General features: G+C 56.2%; 2 protein-coding genes and 1 non-coding gene across 3 annotated transcripts; all 3 read right to left on the bottom strand.

Moving 5' to 3' along the window:
* Positions 1-946: 946 nt before the first annotated feature.
* On the bottom strand, positions 947-8,555 carry ABCF3 (ATP binding cassette subfamily F member 3). The gene is made up of 21 exons (XM_062210525.1): positions 8,413-8,555; positions 8,041-8,188; positions 7,867-7,946; positions 7,420-7,466; positions 7,202-7,299; positions 6,999-7,121; positions 6,612-6,878; positions 5,872-5,952; positions 5,726-5,785; positions 5,583-5,639; positions 5,442-5,464; positions 5,274-5,329; positions 4,966-5,166; positions 4,791-4,867; positions 3,416-3,460; positions 3,204-3,336; positions 2,536-2,624; positions 2,355-2,446; positions 1,705-1,837; positions 1,468-1,555; positions 947-1,382 (listed from the first exon to the last, which is right to left on the bottom strand). Exons 1-21 carry the CDS (start codon positions 8,483-8,485, stop codon positions 1,224-1,226), a joined length of 2,130 nt encoding a protein of 709 aa, XP_062066509.1. The 5' UTR covers positions 8,486-8,555; the 3' UTR covers positions 947-1,223.
* A 1,808-nt stretch (positions 8,556-10,363) lies between these two features.
* On the bottom strand, positions 10,364-19,893 carry AP2M1 (adaptor related protein complex 2 subunit mu 1). Its single transcript, XM_062210538.1, has 11 exons — positions 19,788-19,893; positions 17,764-17,880; positions 15,758-16,023; positions 14,953-15,035; positions 14,265-14,400; positions 14,023-14,164; positions 13,454-13,573; positions 13,232-13,367; positions 13,034-13,131; positions 12,472-12,583; positions 10,364-10,977 (listed from the first exon to the last, which is right to left on the bottom strand). Exons 2-11 carry the CDS (start codon positions 17,835-17,837, stop codon positions 10,843-10,845), a joined length of 1,302 nt encoding a protein of 433 aa, XP_062066522.1. The 5' UTR covers positions 17,838-17,880; positions 19,788-19,893; the 3' UTR covers positions 10,364-10,842.
* Positions 11,649-11,812, bottom strand: LOC133753058 (U1 spliceosomal RNA). The gene has a single exon (XR_009865025.1). It is a non-coding gene; the product is annotated as a U1 spliceosomal RNA (small nuclear RNA).
* Positions 19,894-20,522: the final 629 nt, after the last annotated feature.

Here is a 20,522-nt window from a genome sequence, read left to right as displayed (position 1 = left end):
TGTGAGTTTTCTCAGCAATGCTGGGGGTGCACCTGGCTACACACAGCTGGAGGAACATGTCCTCTGGACTCTGAAGGGAGGGAGGTAAAGCAGCAGGCAGCCCAGCAGCCCTCCTGCCACCTGGAGCCATCCCCGCGTTGGCTGCGTGATCAGTCAACAGAGCCTTCCTGTCTGTTCTCCCAGCACCTGCCGCAGCTCACGGCTCGGAGGCCTTGGCTAAGCCTTGTGACTACAATCTCCACAAAGCCAGCGAGTTCCTTCTGCTGACTCTGCTTTCCCTGTTGTCACCAAGAGCACAGCAATGTCTCCATTTTAATTATGTGCAACAATTCCATACAGCAGCTAGGCCCTCAAGAAATACCATTTATAAATCACACTGCTCCGGCTAAGCGCTCCTCTCCCCGCAGATTGCTGAATTGGAAAACAGAGTGCCCCACTTCTTTCCACCAGAGGCTGTTCTCACTCTCCACTTCCCGGCCCCTCCTACCGGGAACAGGAAAGCACTCCAGCAAAACGGGGACAGAGATGTTTCCCTTCAGCCCTGAGGGTCCAGATTAGAGAAGCAGGACGAGCCCAGGGCCAGAAACCACAGCAAAAGCAGCTGGCGGAGCGGGTCTGAGGCCAGGTTCCAGAAGCAGTTCAAACTCGCAGCAGCGGGGTCTGGGACAGCAAACCAAAGACCCCTCTGGCTGAGGCTGAGCCCAGGCGAAGGGAACAGCACCGCAGTGATGGGCACACACTCCACTCCACTCCACTGCATGGGCTCAGGCAGGCGCCCTCCATGCCTCGGTGGCCTTGATGGCTCCTCCCAGGGACACAGCTGGTGCTGCTGTGGCTTCCTCCGTGTAACTAAAACAAGGATCCCAGGAAAACGGCAGCGGAGGGCCCACCCCTCGGCAGCAGGCAACCACTGCGCCTGCCCAGGGAGCAGCAGAGAGGCGGCCAGGGAGATGCCAGGGGGGTTTAATTTACATAGCAGCCACCTGGGCCCGGTCAGAGCAGGGACCAGGGGAACTCTAACCCCAGAGGGCAGCCCCGACCCTTCCCCAGGGAGACCAGTCCTCCACGCCGTACAGCGGGCACTCCAGTCAACAGGAGAGCGATTTGGGGGTAAGGCTGTCCCACTGGGGGAAGTCCGTGGCCTGGAGTTGGTGGCCTTGGTGGTGACCCAGGGGTCTGGCGTACCAGTCCATGTCCTGGGCACGGTCCTCAGCCTGGCGGCTTTAGAGGAAACCCTCCCGGCGGAACTGTTCCTGGAGGAGGGCTCGGTACTGGTCAAACCCCCCTTCAACCCGGGTGACGCCGCCTCCTTCGCACACCCACAATTCCCGGCACACCAGCCGGATGAAGCGCTCGTTGTGGGACACCAGAATCACGCCACCCTGAAAGACAGCAGAGCAGGAGGTGCTCAGGGGACAGAAGGGGCGCCACGGCCTGGGGCAGCAGTCAGTGCAAAGGCACACTCACCCTGAAGCTGTTGAGCGCGCGGCCCAGAGCCTCGATCGTCTCCATGTCCAGGTGGTTTGTGGGCTCGTCCAGAATGTAGAAGTTGGGGCTGGAAGACAGAAGCCGGCAAGGTGTGCGGTTAGGGGGTTGAAGGGGTAGGAGAGAATGAACTCTTCGGGTACAGAGGGGAGAGGGCCGCTTCCTGCTGCACAAGAAGAAGAAGCAGGAGGGCAAGAGCGCTGGAAAATGAGACCTCACCAGGGCATGGTCATCTGCGCAAAGGCCACCCGGCTCTTCTGGCCCCCAGACAAGCTGGCAACAGGGCGCATGGCCAGTTCTCCAGAGATGCCGTACCGGCCCAGCTGGTGGCGATACTCCTCCTCAGGCCGCCCTGCAAAAGGGGCCCCATCGGGTGGGTTCTTGGCCCAGCTCCCTCCCTGACCCTCCAGCCCTGCCCACGTCTGGTGGTGGGTGTTGTGGGGCAACGGGTTAAGCTGTTGTTGGGACACCTGCATCCAGTACTGGAGCACTGGTTCTGGCTTCCTGCTAGTGCACCTGCGAAGGCAGCAGAAGGCGGCCCAAGTACTTGGGCCCTTGCCACGCACACAGGAGACCTGGATGGGATTCTTGACTTCTGGCTTCAGCCTAGTGCAGCCTTGGCTATTGCTGGCATTTGGGGAGGGGAATGAACCATCAGAGGGAAGATTTGTCTCTCCCTGTCATTCCTTCAAATATATAACTAAATAAATCTTTAAAAACACAAACAAGTGCCCACGCCCTGACCTTGGGCGCCCTCTACTCTTGGGGTCTGTGGGGGGCTAGGAGTAGCTGTTCTGTACCCACCCAAGGCAGGCCACGCTGCAGGGCCTGCTCTGACTGTCTTGCCTCAACTCAGGTCCATAACGCACCTGGAAATTTGCGCGCCAGCAGTTCCACAGCACTGACGTTCAGGTCCAGCTGCTCCACGTGGTGCTGGCTGAAATAACCAATCTTCAGATTCCTACAGACAGAAATGAAGGCGAAAGGGCATGGAAAGCAATGACCACGAAGGTCTGTAGGCAGCGTCCACAGGCGGGCAGGGAGGCTGACCTGTGAGCGTGTCTGATGCCTCGGATGGGTGCCAGGTCCCCCATGAGCAGCTTCAGCATGGTGGACTTCCCAGCTCCATTCTCCCCAACCTGCGGAAATGCGAGCTGCTGGAGTACGCATGTGCGCACCACAGAAGGGACCGATGCGAGACGGTGTCCCGGGTTGTCCCAGTGACCGCCTCAACAAGCAACATCACAGTTTCAAGGAACTGTGCAGAAACATGAAGTAAAGCCAGAAAGGGAACCAATACCCGAGTACCTGCTAAGTGCTGGGGACTGACTGCTCCCAACAACCAAGCGAGGCAGATGTCATGTCCATTTAAGGATGAGGGAGCTGCCTGGTAACTGAGCTAGGAAACAGCAGTCAGGATGCGCAGTCTGACCCTCAAGGCCAGGCCACACCCTCGAAGCCCCACAGTTTAAGGAACTCAGACCTGAGAGCAGTAAGAGGAGGTACAGCTCTAAGAATCCATCAAGTGCTGCACGCCAGGCTCAGCGTCTCTGAAGGGCACCGGCGACAGCGGCACGCGGAGTCCTCAGCCCAGGCCCTGGCTTCTCCCCCACTACACAGACCCTCCCTCTGTGGCCTGCGGGTCTGGGCCAAGCCGTACCGACGAAGGCTGAGGTAGCAGAGCTCCAGCTCACGGGGCGGGGACACAGCAAACGTACCACACAGATGCGGGACTCGAGATCAGCGGAGACGGAGAGACGGCTGAAGACGATGTGCTTAGGGTCGTAGTAGAAATCCACCTCATCTAGCTGCAGGATCGGCGGGGAGAACTTTTCAAACCCGTCAGGAAACCTGCAGGAGGCAGGGGTGAGGGCCATGGAGGTGGCCGGGAACAAGAGCTTCCCACCGGTCCCTCGGGCCCAGCACTCACTTCATCACGACCTCTGACTCCTTGTCCACGGGTTTCAGCTCCGGTCTGAGGGGAGAGATGGGTGCACAAACTTATGACTTTAAAAACCACCACTGGGGCCAGTGTTGCAGCACAGTGGTTAAGCTGCAGCCTGCGCTGCCGGCATTCTATATCAAAGCCCTGGTTTGAGTCCCAGCTGTTCTGTTTCTGAGCCAGCTCCCTGCTAACAAGCCTGGGAAAGCAGTGGAGGATGGCCCAAGTGCTCTAGCTCTGCTGCTTTCCCAGAGGGGTGGATCAGAAGTGGAGCAGCTGAGACTCGAACAGGTGCCCATATGGGATGCTAGTACTGCAGGCTGTGGCTTAACCTGCTGTGCCACAGTGTTAGCCTCATGTCACTCAGCTTTTCAAATAAGTAAATCCTTAAAAAGATTAAAAATAAATATCTGTTCTTCTTGCACAATAGCACCTGCACAGAGAAAACTCAGAAAAGGCTTACGCTCCCACCACACACATAACCCATGGAGAAGGACGTTCTTCTAGTCCACTGCACTCTGCCAAACAGGACTGTCCTCATTCAGGGTGGACCACGTGTATACTCCCACGTCACAAAGCTCTCAGCCTTATGATTTTAAGCTCCATTCACTTCAAGATTAAATCCCTGACGCCCACTATCATTAGTCATTAAGGAAGTGCAAATCAAAGCCACAACAAACTATCACCTCTCATCCACTAGGATGGCTAAAACTAGAACAGTTAGCGGCATGGATATGGAGAAACTGGAGATTTCCTACGTTGCTGGAAGGAATGTGAACCACTGCGGCTCCTTTAGAAAATACTCTGACCCTTCCTCAAAAAGCTAAATGTAGAATTACCAAGTAATCCAGAAAACCCACTACTGGGTATGCACTCAAGCAAGTTAAAAGCATATGTCCACATAAAAACTTTTACACAAAGGCTCATAATGGCATTATTCATAATAAGCAAATGGAGGCAAGCCCCTGATAAGTTACTGAACGAAATGTGCCTATACACACGTGGAATATTATTTAGCCATAAAAAGTAAATGAAGTACTAATCCATGCTACAACACAACACGTATGACCCTTGAGAACATGATGCTAAGTGAAAGAAATCGGATACAAAGGGCTGTATGTTTATGACTCCATTTAAATGAAATGTCCAGAGTAAGCAAACAGCGACAGGAAGCAGATCCGTGGTTGCCCAGGCAAGATGAACTCTGCAAGAGCAATACAGAATGTCCGCTCTCCTGCAGGAGAAGGCAAAGGTGGCTTCTGGCAAACGGAGGCCTAGTGTGGGAGGGCGAGGGCTGGCTTGCAAAATGAGGGAAGAGACAAGGACATGAGGATCAGGGCCCAGCCGGGAACACAGTACTCACAGCTTCTCCAGCATCTTGAGTTTACTCTGCACTTGAGAGGCCCTGTTGGCGTTGTAGCGAAAGCGATCAATGAAAACCTGTGGGGGAGGGAGGGAGGTAGGAGTAGCATGGGCACTGGTCAGGCTCTCTCACTACCCCCAACTCTTGCCATGCACGCTGTGGGAGCCCCACACACCTGGATGTGCTGGCGGTACTGCTGCTGGGCCTCGTACTCCCGCTGCTGGTTGAGCAGCCGCTCCTGCTTGCTCTTGATGAAGGTCTCGAAGTCGCCGCGGTAACCGTCTAACCTCTGGCTGTGCAGGTGGATGATGTCTGTGGCGATGGCGTTCAGGAAGTTGCGGTCATGGGAGACGACTAGGATTGTGGAGGGCCACGTCTGAGGGGGTCACAGGATGGCAGGCCCAGTTTGGGAGGGCAGTCAGTTCCCAGAACCCACACCAGCAGACCTGCCCGGAACCCACACCAGGGTCTGGAGGCCCTCACCTGCAAGTAGTTCTCCAGCCACAGGATGGCCCTCACATCCAGCATGTTTGTGGGTTCTGGAGAAGAAGTGGGGAGCACACCCCTGTGACTGAGGGGCTAGAGAACTAGGAACCTGCATGCTACCACCCTTCCTCATCCCAAAGTCAGGAGCATCCATTTCAGGCTCACCATCTAACAGCAGAAGATCCGGCCTAGGAAAAAGAACACATGGCATAAGGTTGTATGCAGGTCAGGGACTCAAATGCCACCTCTCAAAGAGCCAAGGCCCATCGTCCACAGGGCTCCATACACAGGGCCCAGGAGACTCACCTAGCAAACAGGGCCCGGGCTAGGGCCAGTCTCATCCTCCAGCCACCCGAGAACTCCCTAAAGAAAGAGCCACGTCAGGGGTGGGTGTTCATCAGGGCAGGGCCAACGGCGTTCAAGAGTCAGGAATGGCAAGGGCCACTCACCGGGTGGGCTGCTGCTGCATTTTAGGAGTGAAGCCAAGCCCAGCAAGAATGACCGATGCCCTAGAAGTGAAGACATCGGAGAACCCCGCTGGAACAACTCACAGGAGGGGAAAGTCAAACTGGAAGACAGGGACACTTTTAAATACCTGGCAGGTGCCTTGTCTGCCTCAATCTCTTCCAGTTTAGCATAGATTTCTGCCAGCTGTGCAGCTTCAGAGCCTTCCGCCCTGCACGGGAGGGGAAGAAACAATCGGCCTGAGTGCAGGCAGCCCAGCAGGATGTCCCCCTGCACCTTGTACAATTGCAAGGCGGGCAACAAGGCACCTTGTCGCCGGGACAGGAACAGAAGACAGGAAGAACCTGGCCAAAGTAGCAGGGGCAAGAGCATTTTGGGAAGAACAGAGCATTGGGAGGGGAGGGGAGAGGGCAGCACTGTGGTACAATGGGTTAAGCTGTTGTCTGTGACACCAGCATCCCATATGAGTGCCGATTCCGGTTCTAGCTGCTCCACTTCTGATCCAGTTCCCTGCTAATGTGCCTGAGAAAGCAGCAGAAGATGGCCCAAGTGCTTGGGGCCCTACCACCCACATGGGAGACCTAGATGGAGTTCCAGGCTCCTGCCTTTGGCCTGGCCCGGCCCTGCCTGTTATGGCTATTCGGGGAATGAACCAGCAGCTGGAAAATCTGTCTCTGCCCTCCTTGCTCTCTAACTCTGCTTCTCAAAAAAAATGAATCAATCTTTAAAGAAAAAAAAAAAAAAAAGAACAGACTCCAGAGTCCCGTCCGGTGGTGGCAAGTGGCAAGTCCCGAGCTCTGCGCGGCCAGGTGACTGCGGGGGCTGTGCTGGCACAGCAGGCACCGCAGGACAGACAGCCGGGGCTCTCACCTGCCAGCTGCAATCTGGCTGCTGAGCTCCTGCTCGCGCCGCAGCAGGTCCTCCCGCACGCTGTCACTCTCCAGCACGCTCTGCAGGGCAGGGGTGTCGTCTCCCGCAACCTCCTGCTCTACGTGCAGCAGGGAAATGTGGGCTGGAACCCGCAGGCTCCGGGTGGCCAGCATCTTCAGCAGGGTTGTCTTCCCTAGACCATTCCGCCCCACCAGCCCATAGCGGCGGCCCCACGCCAGGTTCACGTCGGCTCCAGCCAGCAGTACCCTGCAGGGGTGGTAGAGAGACCGGCTGGTTTCGGGGCACTGTGTGTAGCTCCATTTCACCTCTGCGAAGTCTCCTTTAATTGGAAAAGGAGAATGCCACCCTCACTGCCAGCCCCCTCACCTATCACCAAAAGACACATCGAAGTTCTCGATCCGCACGTCGTAGGACTTGTTCTTGCCGGAGGACTCCAGCCGGCTCTCCTTCCTGCTGCCCGCCTGGCTGGCCGACGCCTCTTCCAGGACTCTTAGAAGGGAGAGAACAGGCCGTTCAGCGCCTCCAGCCACCGCTCGCCCCGTGGCGCCGGCTCTGCTCCCCACACTCACAGAGGGCCGCAGGTCTTGAGGGCGTCCTTCTCTGAGCGCTTCTCCTGCTTCGCCTTCAGCCGTGCTTCCGCCTTCTCCAGCTTCTTTGCGTTTACCGTCTAAAGTTCCAAAGAAAACCACTTCACCCTAGGGTGAGGCTCAGAACAGGGACCCCCAGAAGGAGCATTCCAACTCCCACCTCCACCTCAGACACCGCCCCTCCCCCTCCCCTTCCTCACCGAGGACTGCTCCCTCTTCAGCAGTCCTGGAAGTTTGGGGTCACAGTCTGTAAGCAATACAAAAAAAAAAAAAAAGCAGTCACCCATCTCCCAGAAAGAAGGGAGACTAAGGTTCGGAGTGATTAACATGAACCAGGGGCACAAATACAAAAACCTTACCATCCTCTCCACCCCCAAAACAATAAGCCCCACTGGTGTAGGCACACAAGCAACTCTTTTGATAAGATCAAGCAGTTGGTTAGGAAGTTGCAAAGCTGGGAGCTGAAATCAAGTTAGGCGGCTCCAGGCCACAGACTTCGTTACCCTACCCAGGCGCGGAGACCCCTCCACACCCATTCCCTTCACGCTGGCCTCAGTACAACCAAGTTCGTGAGAGACAAGTCTGGCAGCTCGAGCTGCAGGGGGCAGGTGGCTGGAGCAACAAGTTCAACTTCCCCTCACGCTCACCGTAGTTCTCCGTTATCTTTGACAACTGGATGGGGGTATCCAGTCGCACCTGGCTGTTTCCTTGACTCTGTGGCTCGGCGCTAGGTGGGTAGGGATGGAAAGTGCCGAGTTAGGAACTGAGGGAAAGGCCCTACGGCCCCCGCCGTCCCCGCCGCCCCGATCCCCGACACGTACAGGCGCAGAGTGTTGTACATGCGCTGGCACACGGCCCTGATGCCCGCGTCATCCTTGCTGTCCCCGGACACCTCCTGCAACAGTTCCCCGACAGCTTCCACCAGGTCATCCACAGACTCGAAATCCGCGCTGCCGCTGTGCAGGACGCCTGGGCCGGGCGTGGCAGGACGAGGAGGACACCGGGCAAGGTGGACACACAAGCAGTTTCAGTCCCCGAACCGCGGCCCCCAGTCGGGGCTCCAGACCCAACCGGCCTTCGGGACAAGAGGTCACGCGGAGAAGAGGCCTGGCAGCGGTCCCCAGCACTGCCCTCCTTCTTTCCCCCTGAGCTCCACTTGGGCCTCCCCAGCCCCTTGATTCGGTTCAGCTCACCCGTCACGTAGTCGAAGACCTGTCCGTCAATTTCCGGGAACTCGCTCCGCAAGATCTCGGCGCAAGTCGCCATGTTCCAGCAGGAATCCCGTACGCGCAGTCGCCTTGAGACCTCGGCGTAGACCCGCCCCCTACCCTTCCCCGAAAGCTCGCCCCTATTCCCAAAGCGCATGCGTAGCAGTGACGTAAGACAGGAGCGGCGTGCGCGGAACCCACGGGTGGGTTGAGCTGGCCCGGACGAACCGTGCGCAAGCGCAGCTCAGAGTCTGCGCCGGAGCTGCCCTCTGCGCCTGCGCGACGCTTGTTCGGCTGAGGGATGAGCCACATGTGCCGTTCTCGCTGCCTTCTGGGAGGCGCAGAGCCGGAGGCGAGGGGTGGGGCGGGACAGGCGCGCGCGAGGGTTATCAGGGCGCGAGGCTTCGCCGCTCCGGCTGGTGGGCGCCTCCCGAGAGAAGGGCGGCTGATAAGGACGCATCTTTGCTCGGTTTTATGTGCTCCCGCAGGGCGCGTCTGCCACTGCGTGCCTGGACCGACCCGTTTTGTGAGCGTTGCTGACTCACGCTGCTTTCTGAACTCAGAAGCCCCCGGCTCCGTTCCGTGCGTCCGCCGGCGTGGTCCGGGGCCTCAGGCCCTGCAGTTTGCGTCAGCCGGCTGGCCAGCACCCCCAGTCCTTTCCCACGGCCTCAGGGTTCAGCCGACCCTTGGCGAACCTTGCCCATTCAGTTCTTCACCGCCCCAGGGCGCAACTTCCCCCACCGCCTAAAGCGAGAAAACCAGATCACAGCCCGGATAAACTCATTGGTACTTGGTCCCTAGCTGCGTCCCAGGACTGACTTCTGTGCACCAGAGCCTGTTAAGTTACAGGGAAAGGCTGTTTACTTTCAAGGATTCCCTCAGGTAAAAGCGAGGGATTTTCCCTCCAAATGAGGCTACTGCGTTGTATTTAATGTGAATATTGTGACCTGGCTTTAAAACTAGGACCCGACATTACATAATTACCCGTCTGGATTAACCACTGCCCAAACCCCGTGTTAACTGAGCCTCTAGATCAAGTAACCATTTTATAGGAAATAAAGGTAATGGGGGATATATTGGCAGGAGACCCAACAGGCAAATTCTGATGGGGAAACTACAGAACTCGTTTCTTTATAAAACTGCAAGAGCGGAGGGAAAGGTATGGAGTGTAAAACGTTTCAGGTGGGTTAACCAACCACAGTGGATCCTGTTTGGATCCAGATGGATGTTGTGGAAATTTTCATAGGATATCTGGATTAAATGAGCACAGATAGGATGTGATACTAGGAATTGGCCGTGAGTTAATCATTGTTGAAATTGGATGATGGTATATGAGGGTGCATGTGTTACCCTACTTTTGAAATGTTTGAAATGTTCTCAAATTTTGTTTAAAAAAGCCGGAAGGGAAATTGTGGAGGCGAAATCAACTCTTATCTTCCCTAATACACTGGCAGGATATGGGCAGTTCCTTCAGAGACTTGCTCACCACATAGCTCTGTGGAATGGTGACAGTATCCAGGAAGTTTCCTGAGAAGCGGGTCGGAGTCCCCAGTGGTGCCCCCCACCCCCTCCAGAATCCAATCTTTCCTTACCCTCCACCCACCAAGGCACCAAAGCCTGGGGAAACTGGCAAGGCTGAAATTAAGAGGGGTCTCTCAGGAAGGCTGCAGGTCAAAAGTTAACCTTGCTTATCTATGCTAATTAGATAATACCTGACTCAGAGTTAGGGACCTGGGGGTGGCATGGCCTTGAGGCTATTTTCTGTTGGAGAAATCAGGAGACCTAGGCTTTCGCAGGCCCAGAAGAGGCCTATCCATTGGGACAAAAGGGGGGAAGAGCTTTGAGAGCCTACAGAATAGAAAATTCAAAACTGTACTCAAAGCATGCAGTATGAAAAATCCCACCAGCTCCCCTCCCGTGTCAACACTTGGCCAACTCCGCTCTACAGAGTTTATTGGGTTTATAACTGGACGAAGTCACACGTGTACAAAATGAAGCTCACACTATCCCAAAGCAGAGTAGGGACTGAGGGCTGGGAATCCGTTACTGGCCTTTGGGGGAGCTCCGAGGTGAGGGGCAGCCAACCCTCCCACTCCAGAGGTATGGCCACAGGGTTTGGGAGGAGAGAGGGCCCACCTGGCTTTGGTCACAGAACTCAAAGAGCCTGGCACACAGACCAGGACAGACGGACGGATGGAAGAGCAAGAGCCCCAGAAACCACCCTGCCCAGGGAGCCCAGGGACTGCTCCACCTGTCCAGCTCGCACGTGGTTGGTCCAGACCTAGACTCGGGGGCTGGTGCAAAGGGAAGGCAGCAAAGCAGGAGGGAGGGAGGAGACACTGATGTGTGGTGGCCGGGGGCATCCGGACCCGTGGCAGAGGGTGGGCAGGTGAGTGGGCTAGCTGCCACAGGCAACTAGCAGCGGGTCTCGTAAATGCCGCTGCGGCCAATGTAGCGCACCCATTTGATGACATCGTGGTCGCTGTAGTTCAGCTTCGGTTCAAACACCTTCAAGTAGCGCACCTTGAGGCCAGAAGGCGCAAATGGCACCTGTGCAGGTAAGTTCCAGTTAGGAATGTGGCCCTCCTCTCACCGCTGCTCTCCTCTGGGAAGCTCCATAGCCCTGGCTTCCCTCCCTCATCTCTGCTATAGGTATGGAAATGACTGGATCTTGAAAGCTGCAGGAAACCAGGGGTGAGGAGCCCACATGAGGTACCAAAGAAGAAAGTGTATCCCAAGAGTAACTAGCAGGCATTTTGGGTTTGAAGTCAGGCCTGTGATAACCTGAATCAATTCCTTTAGTCAGCAGGAGACAGTGACCAAAGAACTGCTTTAGAACACACTTCCGCTGCTCCGTATTACCAACTTCAAGGCAAAGTCAGCTCACTAGCCTGTCTGTAGGTAAACTTGGTGTCTTACCTGGCATTCAGATGATCAAAATTTTCCCAAAAGAATTGTTTTACAAGCTAAGAGAAGTCAAAGACTTTTCTCAGTTCAATAACATTTTCTATTAAGAGGTTTGAAGACAGAAGAAGTAGGTTTATGAATTAGTCACTTCCTCTTCCTAGGCCTCACTTTCCTCAGCCCTAAGGCACAGAGGTAGATCAGAATGATTTCCAAGATCTGGAGCTGACACTGTGGCATGGTGGGTTAAAGCTGCCACCTGTGATGCGAGCATCCTAGACTGAAGTGCCAGCTGTTCCACTTTTTTTTTTTTTAAGCAGGAGAGAGCGCGAATGCAGTCCCCCACTACCACAAATTATGCAGTCGAGTTTCCCGCATTTGGGGAAATCGCAGAGGTCAGCACATCCGGAGTGCAATGGATAAGCCTCGCCCTGGGAAAACCACCTTCGTGATCATGGTATCTCCCCTGCCAGGTAAGTTTTTTTTTTTTTTTTTTTTTTTTTGACAGGCAGAGTGGACAGTGAGAGAGAGAGACAGAGAGAAAGGTCTTCCTTTTTGCTGTTGGTTCACCCTCCAATGGCCGCCGCGATTGGCGCACTGCGGCCGGCGCACTGCGCTGATCTGATGGCAGGAGCCAGGTGCTTCTCCTGGTCTCCCATGGGGTGCAGGGCCCAAGCACTTGGGCCATCCTCCACTGCACTCCCTGGCCACAGCAGAGAGCTGGCCTGGAAGAGGGGCAACCGGGACAGAATCCGGTGCCCCAACCGGGACTAGAACCCGGTGTGCCAGCGCCGCAAGGTGGAGGATTAGCCTAGTGAGCGGCGGCACTGGCCAGCTGTTCCACTTCTAATCCAGCTTCCTGCTAATGTGCCTGCGAAGGCAGCACATGATGGGCCAACTACTTGGTCCCCTGCCACCCATACGAGACACTAGGATAGAGTTCTGGGCTCCTGGCTTTAACCTGGTCCAGACCTGGCTATCATAACCATTTGGAAAGTGAACCAGCAGATGGAAGCTATCTCACTCTGGATCCAAGCCCCACCTCCCCACCCACCTCTCTCTGGCACACTACTTTTCAAATAAATAAACAAGTTTTCCCAGCACACCTTGCCATGGCTGTAGGTCCCTCCTCTGCCATACCTCAAAATTCATGGAAATAGGAGGTCGGGCCCATTTTTTCTTGTCATTGGTGGGCAAAAGCTCAATCTCTGCGCTGATCTGCGATTCCTTCATGCCTGCCATGCGCTTGATCCTGGGAACACAGAGATGATGGGCAGCAAGTGCCCATGGTAGCTTGGAAGAATTTCAAGGGCGGTTATTCATTTCAAGCAGGAAGAGAGTCTAGGAGCTTGCAGAAGGACCCTGAGAGCCACTATGGAACCTTGCATCTGTTACTCCTTTAGCACTATGGCTGCAGGTCCTGCTTAAATACACGTGTATGATATCCTCTGCTCTGTTTCACAGAGATGACAGGGGCAAGCGGAGAAACATTAAAGCATCTTGAAAAGTGTACGCACAACCAAGTGTAGGCATGGGATACACAATGGATGCAAGGACCGACAGCACAAGCAGAAGCTCCTGGGATGCAAATAGGCACACTTTTCACCCTCCCCCCCACACACTGGAAAGCATGAGAGGCAAAAGCTAACAAGAGAGTACATCATGGCATCTTGATCCCTGCTGGGACCTCATGAAGACTCACTTCCATACGATGGCGTTCTCACTGGCCTTATACTTGGCCTTCCCCTTCATGCAGATCACCTGCACACCGCTTGTGTTCAGTGGGGTTGGAATCCGCACCTGAAAGGGATGTATCTGTCAGGGAGCTGGGTCAGGCCTTGACATCAGCTGCCTTTATTCATGGAGCCAAGTTCCTCCTCCCCAAGCTCCCTGCCCTCACCTCAATTTTCTGAGCCAGCAGTGAGGGCTTGAAGTTGGACTTGATGACCACCTTTACCTCCAGTTTGGTGCGTCCCACTTCCCGTACCAGCGGAATCACCCGGAAAGGAAGGATGATGTCCTTGGTGGTGCGATACCTTTGGGGAGAGGGATCAAGGTTGGCACCAGAGAGCTGTTCCCTTCCCTCCTTGTCCCCACTCTGTCAGGAGCACCCCAGTGGCACCTCATGAGCTCAAACTCTCCATCTGGTGGGATGAAGCTGATGCTGCGTTCAGAATCAAACTTGCTGAGTCGCACACACTGGTGGAAGGTGCAGTCATCAATGGCAATTGATTGCTTCCCGCTGTAGTTGGGGCAAAAGAAATCTCATTGGCCCAGGAGAACGGCAGGTGTCATGCTGGGGAACCACCCAAGGCTGACACCACAGACTATGGAAAGCTGCCCAAATGCAGCCTCCTGCCTGAGTGTGGAATGAGTGGGAGCTTTGCACGCCCCTCCCCTCAAGATGCTGCTGCTCAGGACTCGGGTGTTTCAGGCACACCGGGCAGAGGCATCGGCACGTGCAAGCTTGGTCCTGAAGACCCACCAAAGGGCTTGTCCTCTGACGAGACCAGGGTAGACAAACCCCTCATCTCTCATTGCTCTTAGAACTGGTGTCAAGAGCAACTAGCCAAGCACACCCTTGGGAAGACAGTAGGATTACAACAGAAATGAAGTTCAGAAAGACCTTCCCCAGGCCCCACTGAGCCCTCTAAGGCCTGCCCTTTCCCACTGCTCCCCTGAATCAGACACCTCTTGCTTGTTTCATCAGCTGTGCCTTTGCCTTGCTTTTCAATTACAATCTTGTCATTCATCCCAAACTTGCACTCGGGCATGCCACTCAGGTAGCTCTTCATCACCACCCGGCCGGACACATGGGCACTCAGCACCTGCCCTGGTGACCAAACAGATAAAAGGGAGCGGCTGAGTCAAGCAGGCAGGCTCTGCATCCTGCCCTGGGCCCCCCTTTGGCTGTCCCACAAGAGGGCCCTCACCCTGTGGGGACATCAGTAGGTTCACACTCTCTAGCACATCCAAGAAGAGCTCATTCCGGCGATACTTGATGCCTTCTCGCCGCCAGCCGATCTGCCCAGTCACCTGGCTGGTGATCTGGGACTGTTCTTCTTTTGTCTAAGTGGGGGCAGAGATGCAGCAGAGGTCTCACTCCTCTCTCCTTTTAATCCTCCTGTCTGGGTCCCCACTGCAGCCTCCTCCCTCCTCCCTTCCAGTCTCCACCTGCTGCATGGTGCAAGGCCTGCAGAAACAGCGCAAAGCTGCAAGGGTGGACGCTTACAGGACGGCTTACCTGATGCTGTAGGCCGCAGGACCAACAAGGTGCCCACACGAAGCCGCAGGAGAGGCAGAAAAGAAGGAGAAGGCTATGAGGCCTGGATCCTAGAAGTAGGCCCAAGCATGCTCCTCTAGACAGCCCACCCCTTGCCCCCAGTGCAGAAAGAAACTGCTTGAGATGTATTCCCGGTAACAGAGATGCTGAATCAGCTGCTCCTGCCTGGGCGGTGGGGAGGGCCACGTGGACAAAATAGGATTGCAGTCACGGCAGGAGGCTCAAGCCAGTACTTCCTGTCAAGGGCGGACTCATGAGTCAGCTCGGACAAGGCTGGGGCCAGCTGGCATGAAGGGAGGTTGGGTTCCACCCCAACAGTGGTTGTACAATATGAGTACCTGACTCTTGATGCCCTGCTGGGTGATGAAGGTTTTCAGAGCGCCTGTCTCAGAGTTCTGTGGGTAGCCAAAGTCCAGGATCTCTGCAAAAGGAAGGGAACCATAAAGCCCTGGACAGAGGGGAAGGTGCCTTCATTCTAGTCCCTCCCCTGGCCTGGACACGTCTGGCCAGCAAAGCTGGCAAAGACCCTGGAGAATCATTCACAGCAGCCTCCCTTCAGCTTTGTAGCATTTACCCTGGGATCTGTGCTTTGTAAGAAAACATGACAGTGTTTGATTTTTTTCAAGTAAAGAAATCGGCAGAAGTGTCACGAGCCCAGTGGGTCAGAGGTCAAAAGGCTGAGACCTTGTTTTCTTTAGAAAACAGATGATAGGAAAGTGGGAGGGCTCATGCGCAGAGCACACCTTTCAGAAAACAAAGGTAGCAGTGCACCCCAAGGGGCCTGTAACACCTCGCGCTTTCCCAGGCTCTGAAGCAGCTGCCGAGATGGAAAGCTGGGAGGACGGTGAACGAAGGTGCAAACCGCCAAGGAAGGAAGAGGAAGGACACGGGAGGTCCAGGCACGGAAGCCAGAGTCACGCTCCAGCTGAAACTTCCCCAGCCCCCACCTGCTGGCCTACTTCTGTGTTCCACTTCAGGGCAGCCTTTAGGCCTGGATTTGAACTGGCCTAATCCCAGCCCAAGAGAGCAGACACTCCAGAAAGAAAGTTCAGCATGCACTGCAGCTTCCGCTCAGCTCCCGCTGCCAGGCTGGGCCCAGTCAGATTCATCCCCACTGTAGGCCCACAGCCCCACTGGCCTTACCATCCAGCAGCTCGTATATGAGCACAAAATTGTTCTTGATGTTTTCTTCGCTGATCTTGCCAAAGTAGGCAGCCATTACGTCACACATCTTATAGAGGAATTCGAAGACCATGGCAGCGTTGACATTCTGCTTGGTGACAGCTGCCAGCCAGATGTTGGACCGCTTAACATGGAAGAAGCTGGTGCGAGCAATGTTGGTGACGGGGCTGCGCACCTGTTGCCGGGCGTGGATAACATTGACCCGGAAGGCATCCACTGCATTCCTCCTGAGGGAAAAGGGTGCACAGGGATTGCTCAGGCAAACCTCAGGGACCAACCACAGCTGCTGAGAGCCCTACCCTCCTCACAGCTGAAGTCTGGCACACAGTCTATAGCCAAAGCCTACACCAGCAGGGAACCAGTGGGGCACAGGAGGTGGCCTGAGCTGGGCCAAAGACCATGAGAAACAGGGAAGTGAAGAGGCAGTGCGGGAAGGCAGACATAAGCTTAATAAACTAAAGCACTTCAGATTGGGCAGCCATGTCCCTGACTGCTAGGCCTGCTTCCAATTTCCCACCTATAACCAGCTGCCGCCTCTAGCGTCCTGGTAAGTTCCAGGGCAGGAGAGAATGAGAGCCTGCTTCTTCTCTAGTCCTCCCACTAGCAGCCCCTGCAGTGGGCAAGGCTGACGCCTCTAGAAGTTACACAAAGCGTGAGTTCGGAGAAGGCTCTGCCCTGCCGCGGGAGAAGTACCATGGGACCATGGAGCTGTGCCACCCGTTCTTGTCTGGGATCCAACTCCAGGACAAGTTCAAGGAATGAAGGACTACAGGGGTGGGGGTGGGGTGGGCAAGGTTCCCCCACCCACCTGTACCTGGGCAGCAGCTTGACAGGCCCCTTACCTATTGCTACGGCAGCCAATGAGATGGGATGAGAGAAATGACGCCAGCAAGAAGAGGAGAGTGACAGCAACGAGAGAGAGGGTTAAACACACGACACACCGGGAGGACGGCACACACCAGGAGGTGGCAGTGGACAAGACAGGCAAGGGATAAGAGCACAGCAAGGCATGCAAGGTCGTGTGTGCCCTTGCCCCGGCTTGGCCAGGTCCAGCCAGCCAGGTCAGACAGGCCAGGTGTTGTCCCCAAGTCTAGCTCATGCCGCGCCACCAGTAAGGGGCAAACAGCCACAAAGGCCAGGCCAGCCCATCAGCCAGGGAGCCAAGAAGCCGGGCACTGCCACAGGCCCATTTTTCCTGACTATTTATCTCAAGCTCTTTGAGGAAGTCCCTGCTCTCAGGGTAGCAGGAACAAGAGCAACATAATCTCATCAGAGCTGCTGAGGCGGGGAGAGGGCCCCTCAGCCGGGAAAGGACAGTGTCATGCAGGGTGGGGCAGAATGAGAAGTAAGGCTGTGGCACTGCAGGTTCTAAGGGTCCCAGGACATGGAGCGGCTCTGAGTCTTCCCTTATGGACCAGAAAGGAGAGCGTGGCCGCCCTGCCCTTCCCGCAATGGCCTGGAAGTGCCTCAAGTTTGCTCACAACCTCTCTTCCGGAGGAACAGAAAGCAGCTGAATCAGCAGCCTGACACCTCCTAAGAAAGGGAGTGGGAGAGCAGTCGGCAGCCTGGAGAGGCTTTCAAGAGAATCCAGTGCAGGCGAGCTCAGCATGAGAGCTTTTGAGAGCAAGACACAGAACGATGAGTACCTGCAGCCTGGTCACTAACTCCACTTCCCTAAGGGAGGAATCTGCCTGCCTGGGAGGTCTCCTACAACCAGGCTCGTAACCAGGGGAAATGGGAGGAGGAAGGGCTACGGGAGCCACGCCACTGCTCAGGTCCCACTTAGCGGCCAGCAAGCTGGATGTCAGACCTGCTGGGACCCGGGCTATAGCAGCTGAGCTTCCAGGATGCAGCAAGGGGACGGAGCGGCCCAAGTCAAGCCTCTGGATGGCACACACCTGGTCCTGCATGCTGGGGCTGGAGGGCTGTGGTGGCAGGGGCACAGCTGGCTCAGCCAGGGCACTCACCCGATGTCATCTCGGTAGACCCGGGAGATGAGCACCTCCCCCTTGTGATTATAGATGAATAAGCCTCCGATCATGGCGGCAGCTCAGTCTCGGCGGCCCATCGCTCTGAGAACAGACCTAGGACAGGCAGGGGTGGGGCGAGGGAAGACCTCAGAAGCCTGGCCAACAGCCCCTGTGGGGCTGCACAGATCACTGGCTTGGCTTTTTTCCTGACTCAACCCTCTAGCAAGTGACCCTGTGGCCCTCCCAGGCACGCCCCTCCCCTCAGCCAGGCTCCAGTTCCTGTTTATTCCACTCTAGATGGGGGAAAAACAGGAGAGACTTGGGCCCAGGAGTCTAAGGCCACTGACCCTCCCTTTTCTGGGGCTGAGCCAGAGTAGCTCCCACCTCCCCCTCCACAGCGCTGAGCTCAGCAAGGGTCCTTTCCAACCCCCTCTAGTACAGACTCTCACTCCAGCTAATGCCAGTGAGTCACTGAGAAGGCCCGCCTGCGGCTGCAGGAATGGCTGGCTGGCGGCAGCAATCACTCCAGCTGGTTCCGGCCTGAGGCGCCCTCTCTCAGGCTCCTTCCAGCCTTTGGGAAGGCAGCAGGGCCTGAACCCTCAGAAGCCTAAACATTCCAGGAAAGGCTGTGCAGGGTGGGAGTGGGAGGAGAGAAAGAAGGCCTCAGGCCCTGACAAGGACCTGGGAGTGTGGCTCCAACTTCTCCCAGGCAATCAGATAAGCAGGCAAAGAACAGAGGAGAAAGGTGCTGGCAGACTACGGCCAATGACCCAAGCTGCCATTTACAGTTATTTCTAACACCCACCCCCTCTTTCAAAAGGCCCCAAGTGCAATAAAAATAAAGACTGGGCAGGGGGAATGGGTTCCTAGATCCTTCCAGCTGGAACTGTGATTCCAGATGCACCAAGTAGCTCCCTTCTGGCCAGAGCACCTACAAGCAAGAGGCAAGCATGTCGGAATGCCCGAATTATCCAAACTATGTAGGTCAAACTAATAGACACTGTTGGAGAAAAGGGGTTAATTTGGTTCTAGATTTCCTGGATCAGCCCTGGCATTAATTTCACAGGGAGTCGGTCAGCAGAATTTAATAAACGGGAAAATAAAGGCTTTTACTGTGAGATCAAGGTCTCCCAGGCCAGTGAGTTGTCTCCAAAGGTGCCGACAACGCCATCCCTCAGCCCCGTTGAGGCTAGGGAAAGAAATGCAAAATGGAGGTAGAGCCCTGGGCATAGAACCAAGGCCATAGGTATCAAGTTGTAGGTAGCTCAGGGCGCCACAGAACCAGAGGTGGGGCCCTGGACTCCACGGCACATTTCACTGAAGGTGGCAGCAGCCAGCGGCTACTCAGGTGAACCTGCAGCAGCCCCGGTGGGGGCAGCTAAAGGAGAGCGTTTCCAGCACGGAAAAGGTCAGGGTGACGGCGTCGGGGAGGGAGAACCGGGAGGGAAGAGTGACAGCGGTGAAGAGGGAAAGCTGGGGGAGACGGAGCCTGCTTTGGGGTTCATGTGCAGAGGCCTGAAGGAGTGTGGGGCTTTTCGCCCCAAGGAAGCGACATCGCGGGAAGACATGGTGCCACCGAGTGTCACTGAGCTGAGTGGACGGGGTGCTGCCCGCTGTGAGACCTGTCACAGTCCAAGGAGAAGACACAGGGGGTGTCCGGGCCCCGGGAGACGGGGCAGCTGTCCCCACGCCGAGGCGGCGGCGCCGAAAGCTTCGGGGGGTTGTCACGATCCCAGCGAGGAGGCCCGCGCGGCGGCCCTGCTGCGGGGGGATTCCAGGGAGTCTCCCCCATCACGAGAGGCGCCCGGCGGTTCAGGTGGAGGGCGCCGTTCCCCGCCCTTCCTGCAACCGCGCCCCGGGCGCCCCCGCCCCGCCGTCAGCTCCCTCCCGGGTCTGAAGGCTGAGGCCACTCCCGGGTGTGGGCAGCTTTCTACCCCGCGCAGGGAAAGGCAACGCTGGGAGGCGGGGTGGGCGACCCATGGCATCGTCCCCCACCCCAAAATGCCAAGTCCCCCGCTCACCTGGCGTCCGCGGCCCGAGGGCTCGGCCGGCCCGGCCACTCTTCGGATCCCAAGATGTCCGCCCGCCCCCTGCTCGCCTGCCCGCTGCCTCGGCTTTCACCGCAGTGCCGCGGCCCCGCCCCGGCCTCGGCTGCGCGTGCGCGCTCTCCTCCGCCTCCTGCGTAGACTACAAATCCCGTCAGGCCCCTCACCGGCGATTTTTAAACGCCAACAGGTTTCGAAAGACTACAACTACCGATTGCCTTTGAGACCGCCCCCCCCCCGTCTTGGGGCGGGTGTGTATGGCCGAGGGGCGGGGTTGGGAAGCGTGGCCTTAGCCTTCCCAACATATCCCGGCACGTGCGGCCCCACCCACTTCATTTTCCTTACTGAGCATTCTGGGGATTGTAGTCTTTGTTGTCCCCCGTTCCTATTTCAGTGTTTTGAAGCGTCTCAGAGGATTAGTTTGTCGGGTCCCATCTGTTAAGCCAGAGGTTGCTGCAGGACATTCTCTGTCTCCAGAGTCCGAGGACTGGCTGTGCTTACTCTGCACAAACATGCAACATGGCAGAAGTGTCTGTGCTGAATTTATTGTTTTCTAACACCACCTGATTCCCCCAAGCTCTTCTTATATATCTGTTCCAGACATGAGTCTCATTCTCTAGGGATCAGAAGGGCAGGAGGTGGGAGGCAAACCTGAAAGCTATTAGCTAAAGCTTTTCATGAGGGTGCCAGTGTTGTGTGTGTGCACCTTCT

The sequence above is a fragment of the Lepus europaeus genome, chromosome 2 (assembly GCF_033115175.1).
Source record: "Lepus europaeus isolate LE1 chromosome 2, mLepTim1.pri, whole genome shotgun sequence".
Taxonomy (NCBI): Eukaryota; Metazoa; Chordata; class Mammalia; order Lagomorpha; family Leporidae; genus Lepus; species Lepus europaeus.
Note: the sequence above shows the minus strand (reverse complement) of the source record. Positions and strands in the feature narration are given on the sequence as shown.

Excerpts from the sequence above, each read along its gene's own strand:
- ABCF3 (XM_062210525.1), bottom strand. The coding sequence starts at position 8,485 with ATGGCGACTTGCGCCGAGATCTTGCGGAGCGAGTTCCCGGAAATTGAC. Across the intron at positions 5,640-5,725 it reads ATGCAGCAGCAGCCCACCCG|GGAGTTCTCGGGTGGCTGGA; the intron begins GTGAGTGGCCCT and ends CTCTTTCTTTAG. Across the intron at positions 4,868-4,965 it reads AGTACCGCCAGCACATCCAG|GTTTTCATTGATCGCTTTCG; the intron begins GTGTGTGGGGCT and ends CCTCCCCCACAG.
- AP2M1 (XM_062210538.1), bottom strand. The coding sequence starts at position 17,837 with ATGATCGGAGGCTTATTCATCTATAATCACAAGGGGGAGGTGCTCATC. Across the intron at positions 16,024-17,763 it reads GTCTACCGAGATGACATCGG|GAGGAATGCAGTGGATGCCT; the intron begins GTGAGTGCCCTG and ends CTTTTCCCTCAG. Across the intron at positions 14,165-14,264 it reads CCTACTGATGTCCCCACAGG|GGCAGGTGCTGAGTGCCCAT; the intron begins GTGAGGGCCCTC and ends TTTGGTCACCAG.